The 17,173-nt window shown below is 40.9% G+C and overlaps 1 protein-coding gene across 4 annotated transcripts in view; it reads left to right on the plus strand.

The window, feature by feature from the left end:
• CUL2 (cullin 2) overlaps positions 1-17,173 on the plus strand; it is a 70,016-nt gene that overhangs the window by 20,442 nt on the left and 32,401 nt on the right. For all 4 annotated transcript variants that reach the window (XM_083188821.1, XM_083188820.1, XM_083188823.1 and 1 more), the window contains exons 3-6: positions 1,484-1,586; positions 2,077-2,171; positions 4,042-4,147; positions 6,227-6,309. In XM_083188821.1, the coding sequence (XP_083044947.1) occupies positions 1,484-1,586; positions 2,077-2,171; positions 4,042-4,147; positions 6,227-6,309 (387 nt within the window). The remainder of the gene's footprint in view (positions 1-1,483; positions 1,587-2,076; positions 2,172-4,041; positions 4,148-6,226; positions 6,310-17,173) is intronic.

Raw genomic sequence — 17,173 nt, forward strand, 5'->3', positions numbered from 1 at the left:
TAATTCTGTTGCATGCTTCTATCTTTTAATGTCATTAAAAATAGTTCATAATCACCATTGTTTACCTGTGTTCGTTTACAGGTGATATAAAGTCTGAGGACTGTACGAAAAACGGATCATTTTGGAGAATGGTTTTCGTATTACCATGTTTAGCTTTCTATGTAAATTCCAATTGCAATATCTTTACACTAACTAAGAACCAATGGAGGCTGCTGTGTATGTGCTACGGTGCAGACCACACATTGCATCAGGCGAGGGACTGGTTAACACACATAGATTACATATGACATTACATGAATGCTTATGTGCTGGCTGCTTTACCGAGGGATCAGCAGTGTTTCTGTGTTTCACTGACTGAGTCGCCACTGCAGGTGACCCCTCACTCAGCTTGTTTATCCTTTCTCGGCCTGCTCCCAGACTGCTGCTCCATGCTCAATGTGATCATGTTCAGAATGAGAACTTAACAATGTGTGTACCCTGCGTGATCAGCATCGGCAAGTGCTTGTTGGGGAGGGGGGGGGGGTGTTTAGGGATGGTCATGCTCCATTCCACAGCATGGCACTCTCCTTTCGCTAGCAGTGTCCTACAGAGGATGTTGCTGACTAGGTAAGGGAATCTTCAAATTAAGAATATCTTCTAGAGTGTTTTCGGCATAAAACTCCTCAGGCAGAGGCCCCTTTACTGGCAACTGAGCAGAAATTGACTGCTACAATCAGCTGTCTGTCGATCTCTTTAGTATTGGCTGACTGGATCACCTGTCTGTGGGCCAGATGCTGTTGCCCAGCACACGGCTCTGGCAGAAAGTGATTCCTGCTGTACACCTATCATGCCTCCAGGACCCTCAGTCTGACCCGCACATGTACCCACTGCCCCCACTTCTGGATGCTGACAGCTTGCAGCTCTGTGGAGAAAACACTGTTGCAGCATATGGACAGGTGAGTATCCGGATTCCTTCAGTAAATGTCTGTGGGCCATGACCTATTACATATAACAGAGGTTCCCAAACACGGTCCTCAAGGCACCCCAACGGTCCAGGTTTTAGGTCTATCCATGGCTCAGCACAGATTGTTAAATCAGACTGACTCAGCTACTAATTCACCTGTGGCCAAGCATGGATAAACTTAATACCTGGACCGTTGGGGTGCCTTGAGGACCGCGTTTGGGAACCTCTGACATATAACATTACATGTATTTTTATATGTTAACATCAAACCACCCCCCTTTCCCCAATGTAATGAGTGGGCTGTGTTGCAGCCAATGCTCAGCAGCAGTCACTGCAGAGAACCTTTTAATTCATTTGCTAAACTTTTTTTAAATTGTATGTTTATTACATATTGTGTTTCGCAGTCTACCATTTGCGTTTTGAACGTACTGACGTTTTTGTTTAAAGACTGACATAATTCTTAACAAATCTTTATTTGATACTGTTACTTTAAATAACAGATGTGCTTTTGTAATTGCTTTCTTTAACACCTATATCCAGAGATATTTATGCATTGTGTGTTGCCTATCCAGAACCTCTTGGAGAGAGATTATATACAGAAACTAAAACCTTTCTGGAAAACCATGTTTTGCAGTTGCATGCGGTAAGAAGTCTTTTCTACTGTATATGTGAGAATTGTGATTTACTGTACCAAGATGCAATTAATCTCCATACGGACTGATGAATTGAGTTAGATATATTTGTGTAAGCCCCCAAATCCGATACACTTGACCGCCTGCTTCTAATTTAGATTCTATGCTGATTTACTTTGCAGTCCATCCCAGGCTCTACCCATCCATATGTGTTTACAGTTGCACTTTGTGTCTGAGCCTGTGCATAGATTGCAGGGTATACAAACCATAATAGCAATCCAACAGGTCTTGAGTAGAGATTCACATTTTAAGTGTTATGGGGAGCAGTTGAAGGTTTATGGTTCCTTGCATTGAGCTCTACAGGATTGACTGCATTCTATCCCCTTAAATTGGGAGAACGCTTTTCAAACTGGTTTCTCAAAACACTGATGTTCCTTAGAAGATAATGCAGTTCTGGCTTTTCTTCTTCTTCTGAGCTGTTTATAAATTTGTGTTTCTCAGAAAGTTTTGGGTTCAGCGGAACAAGTCCTAGTAGTTTATCACAGGTCCTGGGAGGAATACAGCAGAGGAGCCGACTACATGGACTGCTTATACAGGTAAATATGGCAGAAAAAAATACATCTTTGTTGTATTGTGTACTCCTATATTACAGAAGTGTTGCTACTGTATGCCATTAAACCATATGTATACACAGTTACTCTCGTAGCTGCAAGGTATTTCTGACATGTAAACTGTGTGTGCATTGTTATATATATCTATCAGAGTTGGCATCTCCCCACATGAAAGTAATGTGGAGTATCCGGTCCATGTTTTAGAGCAGTAGCAGAATCCCAGGTGTGTAATCAGCAGCACCTGGTATTTCCTGATATAAGGGTTTCCAGGGCAGAGTTGCCTTGCTCTTGGTGGGTCATTAGCTACCCAAGCAATAGACCTGCAGGGTGTGGGCTAATGTAGGGACCACTGGAGCCTTTGCAAAAGTCTGTGATGCTGAGATTTCCTGTATGCTACTGCCTGTAATAACTATTGCATATGATGTAACCAGAGATGCTGAGACAAAGTCACGGGTCACGGCAGTTGAGCTTGCTCGACCGCCGTGACCCAGTCCCGTTCTCGGTCAGCTCGACCGAGAACACGCAGGCGGGATTCAATGTCCCGCCTCCCGGGGAGTGAAAAGGGGGCGTGGCCGCGAGTTGCGGCCAGGAAGAGGCGAGCTGCAGCAGGCAGTTCGTCACTTCCCGGCTGTTCTCGGCAGAACGAGCCCGACAGCTAGTGATGACTGCCGAGAAACCCTGCTCAATGCTGTCGGGGAAGACAGCATTGAATAGGGCCCGATGGGAGGTGCTCGCCGGAGATTGAATATCCCCCTTAATCTGAGACCCCGTGTTTGTAATTCTTGTCTATACACATATGTGTGTGTGTGTGTGTGTGTGTGTGTGTGTGTGTGTGTGTGTGTGTGTGTGCTGATATGTCCACCACCTTATTAGGTTTCTCACATATATAGCTAGAATTGGACAAATATGGAAAATGTGATCACCTGGTAAATATAAAACGGTTATGTTTTTATTAAAACAAATCTTTAAAATGTAGTAATTCACAATTGTTTGTTCAGTTGAAGACAATACAAGGCAAGTCCGAACCCTACGCGTTTCTTCTCAGACTTCATCAGGGGTTACACAGATGGGTAGTAAATCAAAAGTATGAAGCGAATATGTCCTTTCAGACAGATTCTTAAATATCCCTTGATCAATATACAGGAGACAAGTCACATGGGACCGCCACAATGAAAACACAAGATGCTCAGGCCCACTTAGTGCCAGAAGCTGGGTCTGCCAAGGGAACTCCTAGAACAGCAAGTGTGTGCTAACGCGTAGGGTTCGTACTTACCTTGTATCGTCTTGAATTGAACAAGCAATTGTGGATTACTACATTTTAAATATTTGTTTTAATAAAAACATAAATCTTTTTATATTCACCAGTTGTTCAGATTTTCCATATTTGTCCAATTCTAACTATATGTGAAACCTAATAGGGTGGTGGACATATCAGCACTCTCTAGTCTTTTCCATTTCTACCCCTTTCTGTCTCCCACTAACAGGGGGGATTTATAGAGTAGCTGCTGAAACATTGGAGGCACACTTGGGGTCACCTTTGTTCTATCTATCCATCTCTATGTATGTGTGTGTCTGTGTATATTGAATTCCTCCACTCTTCACCTTGCCCCTTACCTACTGTACTTACTTTTACTTTTTATGCTTACTTTTTTCCTTTTAATTACCCTGTAAGTTGGTACCTGAACTGTATTTTGCTTTTTTCAAATGTTGAGGTTTGTTATTATATTTATGGTGGCTTGGTTGGTTGGGGTCCCCAACCCTGTGCAAATACCTTTTGATGTTCTCCTTTTAAACTTCTATTGTACACAAAAATAAAAGCTTTTTCTCAGTGGTAATAATGATTCTTTCACCGAAGGTATCTAAACACACAGTTCATAAAAAAGAACAAGCTGACAGAAGCGGACCTGCAATATGGCTATGGTGGTGTAGATATGAATGAGCCACTAATGGAGATAGGAGAAGTGAGTATTCTCATATATAATGAAAGTGTCCTATAAAGTATCACACTTTTCTTTTTTTTTTTTTTTTTTTTTTAAGCAAAGACACAACTCTCCGTGTGCAACGAAAATTTTGAAAATGCTTCATTCTCTGTTCGGCTCTACAACAGTAACCTGAATGCCCCATTCATACTATTGCCTATTGGCGTCTTTTACCTCTGAGGCCATACAGGTGGACGATCCCGGAATGCAGGTTATTTGAAAACAGTTACTGAGAGAGAACTATTTTACATTGTCATCATACACCCTGTTGTGCTATAACTCTGCCTCCTGGTGTGATCATGTGGTCAAGGGGTGTATTCAATCTGGGGTCACGGCTGTTGAGCTTGCTCGACAGCCGTGACCCTATCCCGTTCTCGGTCTGCTCGACCGAAATCACAGACGGGATTCAATGTCCCGCCTGTGAGCTGCAGCCGAAAGCTTGTCACTTCCCGGCCGAGCTCTGCAGAACGAGCCCAACTGCTTGTGACGTTGGGCTCATTCTGCCGAGCTCCCCTGTTCAATGCTGTCAAGTAAGACAGCATTGTATAGGGCCCGGTGGTCATCTCCCCCGTCGGGAGATGGTCGCTGGTGATTGAATACCACCCTAAGAGTGATGTGCTCACACTCATTACTACACTCACTGCTGCTGCAGGAGTCTGGATCCTGACATTGGAGCAGAAAAGACCTCTTTGGAAAACTATTTTTTTTCTTTAGAAGTTAATTTTATTTTAATACATAAAAGAACAAAGGAAAAAGCGTACAACAAACAGGGTGATGACCTCCGGCACCTATTTCAGTGAGCAAATATGTTAAGTTCACCATAAAAACAAAATGTAAAAAAACCACTGAAGACAGAAATCAACCTAAATCATATACAAAAATGAATTTTCAAATAAACATAGTGGTTGGGATTTTTGAGGAAGGGAAAAAAGGGGAGAAGAGGAAGTGGGAAGGAGGGAGGTCATAGTTAAAAACACAACAAACTTTGCAGGGAACTCGAAACTCAAAAGAGAAGGTACTTGACTTCGGAAGACTATTTGGAAACCTTCCAATTGCTTAATGATCCCTCAGTGCGGGGTGTCGCCAGTGATTTCTTTTTTGCCTGAAAATAACTACTTTAAAAAAATTTAGACTCTGCTCTGGAAGTGTGATGAAAAAGACATGTCCTCATCTCGTTTTTAGTGCTGTAATTGAATAGCAGGACCCCACAGCTGCGGGAAACCTGTGGAGTTGTTAAATTTCCTGTCCTCAATTTTATTCCCCATTCATACCAGTCTCCATTGTATTTGATTAGAATTATAGAGAATAAACAAACCTTTAATAAACAATAGTAGATGAAGATGATAAATGTATTTGTTAAAGAATACGAGTTTTCGTTTTTGTTGTGCAGCAGTTAGATTGGTATAGATCTGTCCATTCTCGTGTCACTATTTTATGATTCTTTCCTCTTCCAATGTAAAGGAGTATTATTCTGAAGTTAGCAATGTTTAATTTTATGATGATCAGTGTACTTGAATTCTTGTTTGGAGGGGGCTCCCGGAGATATTTAGGTTTTCTCGTTGCTAAGTCAGACTAGAGGATTTCTGCTCACACTAGGTCGACTATGATGTTTTGGGACCGAACGGGGTGCAAGCAGCATCATGGCAGTGTACTTAAGTCAGAGATTGCCGATTCTTGTGACTAAATGCCTTTAACAGAATAGTGCACTGATTTGAATAACTCCAGGAGCTCTCCCTGTAGCTATTCACAGCAAGCTGAATTGAATCGACACCAGTGGTCGGCGAGTCTAAAGGAAAAACACAGTCCAACAATACCGTCATTAATGCAGTAAACAACCTTTAATAAAAAATGTAAGGACATTCATATTGTGACCTAGACATGTTAAAGCATTCATTGAAGAAAAATAAGAATGAAAATAAGCACTTACTCCCTAAATGCACCTTTTTATTTTTAATAAACTTTAAAAAAAATGTTTTACTTGTTTAATAATTGCCTAGTGATTAGAAAATACAGTCCAATGTACTCCCAAATTGTGTTAATCCTTTGCTGCTTATGTTGCAGTTAGCACTTGATATGTGGCGGAAGCTGATGGTTGAACCACTGCAGGGTACCCTTCTTAGAATGTTGCTCAGAGAGATTAAAAGGTACGTGAATGTGGCCAGCCAATGTCTACAATATAGCTGTCCTAGTGTCGGGAACCAAGCATTCTAAACTGTATACTGTAAATTATTAACTTTACTGTTATGGGCAATTGGGACCACCAAAATCAATAAATATTTGTGGTCTAATTTGATAACGTATAGTTATTGAAAATTACTTTTTAACCCTTAAATATAACGGCAAAGTTGAAATAATTGCACACCAACACAAACTTGAAAAAAATGTATGACAAAGATTTACTGGAAAAAATAGCTTGATTACAGATATTTGCAAATGCAGACTAACACAATACTTAAACAATAATTCTAAATCAAATCAAAATGGAAACCCATCAAGGACAGTGACCAGCCTCCAAACCTCACCCCATAGTTACCTCCAGCCCCCTGCTTGCCTGTTCTTCCTCCACTGCTTTCCCTTCCTTCTCTAACTCTGATATTTAAACCTTAATCACATTAATTAATTACTCATAAGCATTGAGTCTTATTGGCAAGCTCTGCTTTCAATCATGATGTCATAATTCACCCAACACCCACCTTGTTACTATGGAAAGATTCAGTGGCCTTTGGGTCTACGCCTGTGTGGCCCTGTTCTCATATTGTTGATAAGTTTGTAGAGACTAGCTGGCTGTCCTTGCTCCACTATACTGTCAACATCGCATTCTTAAACTTATAAAACCAAAAACAATTCTCTATAAGAAATCACTCTTCTAGCACTGTTCTGAATCTTCAGCCATTTTATAATGTTTCTAGGCAAGTCATAGTTGACAAAATGGTTGCTGCTTCTAACAAACACATGCTGCTTAGCGCAAAGGGTAGGCCTCATACGCCGTGGCTAGTACCTTGTGCAACAAGCTAACGCCATCTGCAGCAATAATAACAGTATTTAAGAAAACAGAGTGTGATAAAAGCATAGCATTATTGATGCGTTAATTTTCTATAACTCTTAAAGGGATCTCCATTAGCTGACCACCCTTAAATGGCAGATATTTGCTGGAATCAGAGCTTTAATAGGATGATTTTTTTTAAATTTGCTGTATGATTCCATTGCACTTCTAGAAGGTGTTTGTGGTTTATTTTTTTCCTTTTGGACCACTATTGCTCACTTCATGAGCAATAGTGGTCTGGCTAAACTTGGAAAGTTGTTCTCACCCTATTCTCCCCTGAAAATTCAGTGGGCTGGGACATTACATATTCTTTTAGGGAACGATGTCTGTGTCCTTTTAAACCTTGGGTATAAATATAGAAAAGGTGTGGGTTTACAAAAGTGTCCATTGCAGCTAATCAGATTTTACTTATTTATCTGCCACTTTCTAGAAGATTAATGTGTGGAATCTAATTGGTTGCTATGGGCAACATCTCCACTTTTGTAAACCTGGACACTATTAATCTAACTCAGTGGTAGCCAACCCTAGCCCTCGGGAGCTACCAACAGTTCACATTTTCCAGACAACCTAGCTGCTGCACTCATTAATCACTGACACATTTTAAAAGATACACAGATGGAGCTAATTAGCTCACTTGTGATTCTGTGAGGAGACCTGCAAAACATGCACTGTTGGTAGCTCTCAAGGACTAGGGTTGGCTACCCCAGATCTAACCACTAGAGTTATGGTGTGTACACACGGTACTTTTTGCCTTCCGATGTTGACGGTATAGTCCACATCGGATCGGAATCTGATGCAGATCGCAAGGGTTTTAATCCTTCAGATCCCGATCCGATTCCGATGCGCGTTCACGTATCGCAAGGCAGAAAGTCTTGTCTGCCTTGACTATATAGTGCAGATCTGCACTATATAGTCAGACTTGTATGCAAATCGGATGTGCCTTCAGATATCAGATCAGATCGGATCCTGGATAGTATCTGAAGGCACATCTGACCGTGTGTACACACCATTAGACCAACCTACAGCCTGTTTGTGGGACATTGCATACAGGTTGCCTCCATCTCTAAACAATGAAATCATTAGCATGTTCTCAATATATCAGTTAGCACAACACTCTACAATTACAATTAAAACTAGCACAGTTTCCATATGATAGCGGGTCTGTTCAGCCAGCTTGTGTCTTGTCTCTTCCAGACCTGTTTGTGTGGAACTTTTCACCATACGCTCATTCTTCCTATCCTGACTGCTTACTATATGGAATGCATAAGAGTCTGGATAACTTTAAAGTTATGAGGGTCTTATGTTCTTCGTTCACACTCTCCCTTCTAAAGGTGCGTACACCTTTTTGTACTAGATCGCATCGCACCCAGTTCAAATCGCATGTGTTATTCACTAAAATACTGTGCTATTTGAACTTGATACGATGTGATCTAGTACAGAATGTACTGAATGCACATACTTTTGGACTTTTGATGCGCGGCAGCGCACATCGCAAGGCAAAAGAAACACGATGCGGTGTGAACTCGGTGCAATGCATTTTTGGGAGAACCTTCGGTCTAAGGGCAGTATTCAATTAAAAAAATTTGCTGTGCATGGCGAGAGATTTTTTCTCTCGCCATGCACTCGCCCTGTTCCGGAGGGCTCGCTGCCACTCCTGCTCCATCTATTCAATGTGGTTAAGACACGCCGCCACTCGCGGCGAGTCTTAACCCCTGCAGTGGACGAGCGTCCGCGGCAGGGAGCTGGCAGGGAGCCGTGGGACGGTGGCAGCCAGGGAGATTAAAGTCTCCCTGGCTGCCCCAGAACATATGTGGAGGGGAGGTGGGCTCCCCGGGACCCCGGCAGCAGAAGCTTCCCCCCCCCCCCTATAGCCAGCGGGGGACCCAGTATTCACTGCACCCGATCGTGCATATGTAATGATCGGATGCAGTGAATATATGAATATCTAATGAGCGGCTCGAGAGCTCCGGCCCCCTGCTGGCTGCTCTGTGTAAAAAAAAAAAAAAAAATAATATAAATATATATATATATATATATATATATATATATATATATATATATATATATATATATATATATATAATTTTTTTTTTTTAAATTAAATATATATTCATGTGCTATAAGCACATGAATACAAATAACATTTGATTTTTTTTTACACCAAAATAAAAAAAAAAAAACCTTTTAGTTTAAAAGTTCACATTCCAGCTCTCCATGAAAAGATGGAGAATTGCTACACGGAGAGAGACGGGGAAAATCACTTAGAAAGACGGCGAATATTTCACATTGAATAGGCTTGCTCGCTTTTGGAGAGCAAAATGCTCCGTCCAAGGCGAAAAAAGCACAAATACACCATAAAACAGCGCAAATTTTTCTCATTGAATACTGCCCTAAGGCAGGGCTTCACAAACTTTCTTTAAGCGTGGCACCCTAGGGTATCAGCATTATTTTTTCACAGCACCCCTAGGATATATGTTTATTGATCATTTTTTTTTTAACTATACTTGTCATCTTTAGGGTCAGTTATATGGTGGTGGTCAGTTGTGCTTCTGGTTGCCTACAGATATTATTGTTGGTAGCCATTAGCACTGGTTTTGCCAATAACTATAAACCACTTTGGCCAGGTTGGTTTTGCAATGTAAATCATTGCTGCTTTAACAATCCATCAAGACTTGCACGAAATCGTGCGCTTCATACTTCTTGCAGGCTATTGCATTTAGCCCTTAATTGTAATAATTACACTGGAACATATATTCAATGTCCTTTAACAGTACAGAGTGCACACAGAATTAATGTTAACCTCTTCTGACTAAATGCAGTATCTGGAAACCTGTTAATAACTATTCTTCCAGTAACCGTGTACAATACAAAAAAATGAACCTAAAAAGTTAAATTTAAACATTTATTTTTAGCAGTTTGGCTGCAGACTTGGATGTCCTTAATGACTAAAGCCATATGACGCACCACTCCCAGTAATGTGGAATGAATAGGACAGGGATCCAGATGTGCATCACAAATCTGTATAAGCGGAAAGAGTTACTGTACATCTTTTGGTAACTTCTCCAAAATGAAGTCATTCACTGCTACAGGCATGCTTCCCTCCCTGTCCTGAACTCTGCACAACATGCTACACAGAGAAACGCGCACCACCTTTTTCAAACGGGTGCTGGACGGGTTCCCGACAACCACATCCCGACAATCATGTACCCGACGTCGGGATCCCGACTGTCAAAACGCCGACAGCCGGGTGCCCGACGGCCACCCGCTATTTTCCCTCGTGGGGGTCCACGACCCCCATAGAGGGAGAATAGAATAGGTGGCTCGCGTAGCAAGCCACCGTGCCCGCAGTGTGGCGAGCGCAGCGAGCCCGCAAGGGGCTTTTTTGCACTCGCCATGCTGTCTGACTCTGGCCAGTCGGGATAATGACTGTCGGGATCCCGACTGTCGGAGTCCCATACCACACCCTTTCAAACGTGTGGAGCTAGAATTTGCTCCTCTGAGGAATATTTCTAGATGTTCCATTCATTTGGAAGTTTTATGCATTTTTAATTGGTGCAGAAATTAATGAAAATCTCAGCCAATCGAAAGCTTTAAGACAGACAGCTTGTCATTTGTTAAGCAGATATTCAATGTTCAGATGGTGACGTCTGATTTTTTTTTACACCAAAATAAAAAAAAAAAAACCTTTTAGTTTAAAAGTTCACATTCCAGCTCTCCATGAAAAGATGGAGAATTGCTACACGGAGAGAGACGGGGAAAATCACTTAGAAAGACGGCGAATATTTCACATTGAATAGGCTTGCTCGCTTTTGGAGAGCAAAATGCTCCGTCCAAGGCGAAAAAAGCACAAATACACCATAAAACAGCGCAAATTTTTCTCATTGAATACTGCCCTAAGGCAGGGCTTCACAAACTTTCTTTAAGCGTGGCACCCTAGGGTATCAGCATTATTTTTTCACAGCACCCCTAGGATATATGTTTATTGATCATTTTTTTTTTAACTATACTTGTCATCTTTAGGGTCAGTTATATGGTGGTGGTCAGTTGTGCTTCTGGTTGCCTACAGATATTATTGTTGGTAGCCATTAGCACTGGTTTTGCCAATAACTATAAACCACTTTGGCCAGGTTGGTTTTGCAATGTAAATCATTGCTGCTTTAACAATCCATCAAGACTTGCACGAAATCGTGCGCTTCATACTTCTTGCAGGCTATTGCATTTAGCCCTTAATTGTAATAATTACACTGGAACATATATTCAATGTCCTTTAACAGTACAGAGTGCACACAGAATTAATGTTAACCTCTTCTGACTAAATGCAGTATCTGGAAACCTGTTAATAACTATTCTTCCAGTAACCGTGTACAATACAAAAAAATGAACCTAAAAAGTTAAATTTAAACATTTATTTTTAGCAGTTTGGCTGCAGACTTGGATGTCCTTAATGACTAAAGCCATATGACGCACCACTCCCAGTAATGTGGAATGAATAGGACAGGGATCCAGATGTGCATCACAAATCTGTATAAGCGGAAAGAGTTACTGTACATCTTTTGGTAACTTCTCCAAAATGAAGTCATTCACTGCTACAGGCATGCTTCCCTCCCTGTCCTGAACTCTGCACAACATGCTACACAGAGAAACGCGCACCACCTTTTTCAAACGGGTGCTGGACGGGTTCCCGACAACCACATCCCGACAATCATGTACCCGACGTCGGGATCCCGACTGTCAAAACGCCGACAGCCGGGTGCCCGACGGCCACCCGCTATTTTCCCTCGTGGGGGTCCACGACCCCCATAGAGGGAGAATAGAATAGGTGGCTCGCGTAGCAAGCCACCGTGCCCGCAGTGTGGCGAGCGCAGCGAGCCCGCAAGGGGCTTTTTTGCACTCGCCATGCTGTCTGACTCTGGCCAGTCGGGATAATGACTGTCGGGATCCCGACTGTCGGAGTCCCATACCACACCCTTTCAAACGTGTGGAGCTAGAATTTGCTCCTCTGAGGAATATTTCTAGATGTTCCATTCATTTGGAAGTTTTATGCATTTTTAATTGGTGCAGAAATTAATGAAAATCTCAGCCAATCGAAAGCTTTAAGACAGACAGCTTGTCATTTGTTAAGCAGATATTCAATGTTCAGATGGTGACGTCTGGCCTCATTGAAAATAACACTGTTTGTAGAAAAGCTTTCTTTTGCTCTCTCATTTTCTTAGCTTATTATTATTATTTTTATTAATTATACTATTTTCTGAGGTTTTAATGGTGATTTAGCAAATTACACATTACTAAATTTACTTCTGAAAGTACTTCTGCTAAAAGCTATAAAAAGAACTGCAGTTTATAGCGTTCACTCTAGAATTTTGTGCGGGCAGGGCGCCACTGCACGGAGGCAGTGGAAGGGGGGCGGACTGGGCACGCCGATGTCACAGTGCCCAGGCTGCGATGTCATGAAAAGGGGTGGGGCCGGCTGCCGTCACTAAAGGGGGCGGGTTCGGCCGCGCCAAAGTTGCTGTGCTGCCGGGGATGCGCCAGGCATCGCCGTCTACGGTGGCGCGGGGCTTCCCCGTTCACACAGTCGGGGCAGGCACCAGGCTGTTTTAGCGGGGCGCTCCTAGAGGGGCAGGGTGCATTTTGCCCTTTAAAAATCGGGCAGGGTGCAGCGCCCCGCTAAAGCAGCCTAGTGGGAACACTAGTTTAGACACGGTGTCCAAAGAACGCAGAAGGGTCTATTGGGAAGACAATGCAAGTCCATGTAAATTTTGGTATATACTATAGGATATATCTGCAGATCAATTTATCTGCAGATATATCTACTAAAGGATCGGGCAGCGTGTTCTCCATACACACTGCCCGATCTGTCAGGACTAACATCAGATATGCGAGGGCACATTTGTATGTGCTAACCCACTGAGCTGTCAACCACCGATGGCTCCCAGAGCGACTGTACAGATGGTCAGCTGATTGCCCGTACACACAAATCGATGTGTCAATATATCTTTAAATGATGCTGTTCACAAATATATCGTTGTTGCACACTGGCAGATGTACTTGTGCATCGATATATTGACTATTCAATCAAATGTCCGATATATGTATGCACCTTAAGTGAAGCTGAGAAACCACTCCTACCAGATTTGCATGTATTTTAACTGTTTTTTACCTATTAAAAAAAATTAGAACAAGAAAAATCAACGGTTGTGAGTTGACATAAATTGTAGTGATCCTATCTATTGCTTTGCAGCAGCTGGAATTGTAAAAAATGTTAAGTTGTAAAGGTGTCAATTGGCTGTGGGCCATTCCGATATATCAATGCACCATCAGCCAATGTGTATGAGCGTTATATGGCGTCGGCTGTCCAACATATATCTAAGGATAAATCGGCCCATCGTGCTGTGTGTTCGGGGGCTGTGCATGCTCAGAGGCAAAGGGACGCCTGTTACTGATAGCTACTAATGGTGTGGCTAGAATAAAACAAATAGGCGGCAGTGGTTTCCTCCAGCAGAATCATGGACCTCAGAATTAGCATAAGGTAGTAAATCTGTCTGCTGCTGCCTGCAACTCTGAATCAGCCCATCCATTTGCATACTTGTAATGCACATTAATTAGCATGCCTGCCCACCCTCTCTTCAGAGGTGCCTCAGCAAACTAGTATGGCACTGAAATTAGTCTGGAAACTTGCAGGCACAGCATTGCGCGAAGGGTAAACATCAAAGTGCTATTTCCTACTATTCTATAGCATAATAAGCCATTCATGTAAGGGGACTTTTTGGCCGGCTTTAATTCAATACAATCTGTTTATATTGACCTAATAAAGACCAATAATCAATGCACAATGTACACATGGCAAAAAAGAATTTTATTTTTGTCTCGACACAGCGAGACAGTAATAAGCAGACAATCACAATAATAACAGAATCAAGGATTCAAATCTTGCACATGTGTAACACTATGGTATCAACAATATTTATTTAAAAAAATAGATTGTAGACCAAAGTGTGACAAAATAGAAGAAAGGGGAAAATCTGAAAAAAGTAGAAGTAGAAGAGAAAAGAATAGGAAAGAGAAGAAGGAAGAGGGTGGGATGACAGTATAAAGGTCATCTGTTTTAATGAGGAGGATAAATGTTCTGGGCGTCTTAATTTATGCAACGCATTTATGTGGGTTACGTCTTTCATTACATTTACCGCAGTTTTATATTGAGACTGGATTCTCCTTTTGAATGTTTATAATTTCAAATTCTTTTTTAGCATGGAAATATTCATGTACCCCCATTTTCTTATCAATATAGGCCTTTTTAAAAGCAGCGGGCATTTCCCTGAAACCTTATTTAGTCTCCGGAGATATAGAAGTAGGAACCACACTGCTACTGCCATCTATAGATGGTGATACAGGTCGAGTATCCCGTATCCGAATATCCGTTATCCGAATTATTCCGAAATACGGACATTCCAGAAAGTGAAAAAAAAATTTTTTTTTGCTAAAAACTCACTGGGGACATTTGTAACAGCACTACTGAGGACATGATATGTAACTGGCACTATATATGTACAAGAAAATGATTGCTTGGCATTCAAATTCAGTGCTGAGATAGTACACACATTTTGTTTCACGTTTTGAAACCTTGTTTTTTGAACAAATAAAATATATTTGTGTGTATTTTATGTGGTAATAAAATATATTTGTGTGTATATTATGTGTTTATACAGCATAAATGCAAGATACTTCAAAATACATCATTGAAATATTAAAATATTCCGAAATACGGAATAATCCGTTATCCAAAATTCTCCTGGTCCCGAGCATTTTGGATACGGGATACTCAACCTGTAGTAACAAACCGCTTTACATTAATACTGCAAAAAGGGTTGAGATTCTACCTATAGGATAAAAAAGGATAGACTAGATGGGCCAAGTGGTTCTAAGCTGCTGTTCGAACGCTACTCTTACCAAGGTATTATGACTGTTAAATGGAGCCCAAATATAATTGATATGAAAGATCTTCTAAGAGTGTTTTTATTTGTTTGGTTCTGACACACACATTGTAATTAGCCTCTCTCTAAGTTAGTTATCTATCTCTAATGCATCTTCCTTGTCCTGCTCATACTGTATCTCTTGAGGCTCTTTTGAATGGTGATGATGCTTAATAAAGATGTGGTAAACCATAGCTAATAATCTCAGAGGGTTCATTGTAACAATGATACATAATCCTTTTAAACTCTAAATTGAAGGGGGGGCTATTATGTTAATTAATTTAACAAATAACATTCGTTAGCTTCGCTCACTGCGTTTTGTCACTGTATTGCAGTAAACTCTCTGTTTCCATTCATGGGGACCCAGTAATATCCTTAATAAGTTTGGGTATTAGGAAGGCCTAGACCACCCTCATTTTGATGTTTTTGAACGTTAGCCGCACGCACAATGTGCCTCATCAGAGTTGTCAAAACTAAAGAACCCATGCATTTTTATGGTTACTATCCTTCCTATCTATTCTAGTGCATACAATTTTTTCCTTTAGAATTGTTAGTAAGGATGGAAAATGTGTGTCCTAACGCTTATTGTGTTATATAAACACTAAAATATTTTATTGTAGTTTAAAATTGTAACATTGTTATCAAAGCGGTTGTGTAGATTTTAAAGTAATAGGAACTTATGTCTTATCTCTGTTTACTTTAAAGTTCAAGATTTCTCTGTGTGTATATCATTCCTGAAATAATGAGGGACACGAGGCCTAGATTTATCAAGGTTTTTAGAACGGTTACTGTCTGCATAAATGCAAAGTTTTATATTCATGCACTGCTGCTCAGGTTCCTTCGGATCTTGGTGGCCAAGGGCTCCGTCAAATGGTGGATGAGAGCATTATGTCCGGTTCCATTGGCCATTTTATTTATTTGAAACTTTTATTATTGCATTTCCAAATGAACAAGCATAGGAAAAGGCAAAAAGACTATGTAATATACTGCAGTATAAATGTTCTACATTGTCTTTATATTTTCATTCGCCTTGATCCTGATTCATTAAACCTTTGAGTGTCAACATGAGAGAAAGCTGTGCAAAATATCTTCTTAAAATGCCAGCGTCGCTCACATTTGTTATATAAATACAAAAATATTTGCGTACCAATTTTCACACCAATTTTGACAAGTTCACTTGCAAACAACCAACCAACCCCCGGCAGCATCATGCAATTGCATAGCTACTATGCATCGAAGCAAAAGTCAAAAGTAAGCTTCATGAATGTGCTCTAAATCAACACCGTGTACAAATAGAAAGCACTACTATAACCGCAACAACAAGTAATGCAGACTTTTTTTAGTCTATTTTACCAATATTCGAGAAAAAGCAAGCAATTAACATTTAAGAGAGACATTTGGCAATTTTAGTGAGCAGAAGCATTAAAAAAAACTAGAGATCCTGGCCATACAAAGATCTAGTACAAATACTTGAAAAATCTTTCATGTTTTTACCTCTACCTTTGCGTAACTAGACTTATTTTATCTTTATCCTGTAAAGGGGCCTACACACGGGGAGTTGAACTTTCTGAGCGATGCTAGATTGCTCAGCACACGGCACTGCATAGTAGGGCTAGTGTTCTCTATGGATGTGCTGGATATTAATCGCCGGGACAATAGCGAAGAGCGGGGCCATCCATCGCTATCGCTATTCCCATACACAAGGAGCTATGTAGTGTTATTTTTTAAACGATATAGTGAGATTGCTTAGAAAATGCCTGGGAATCGCTATGTGTGTAGGCCCTATAAGTCTCTTCAGTGCTTAGTTCTCTCAATTGGCATCACTAACATGCACAACCATGTAGAGATCAGCTAATTAGTCGTATGTTGTGCTGTTAACTATATGTTTTGGGATTTTTCTATAATCCATTTAAATTGACATGATGGAGAAATTATAAAACAGTCTGTACGGATGATCATGTGATCACATTATGTTTTTTCCATACTGATTCTTAT

The sequence above is a fragment of the Crinia signifera genome, chromosome 5, assembly GCF_055691185.1.
Source record: "Crinia signifera chromosome 5, ASM5569118v1, whole genome shotgun sequence".
NCBI lineage: Eukaryota > Metazoa > Chordata > Amphibia > Anura > Myobatrachidae > Crinia > Crinia signifera.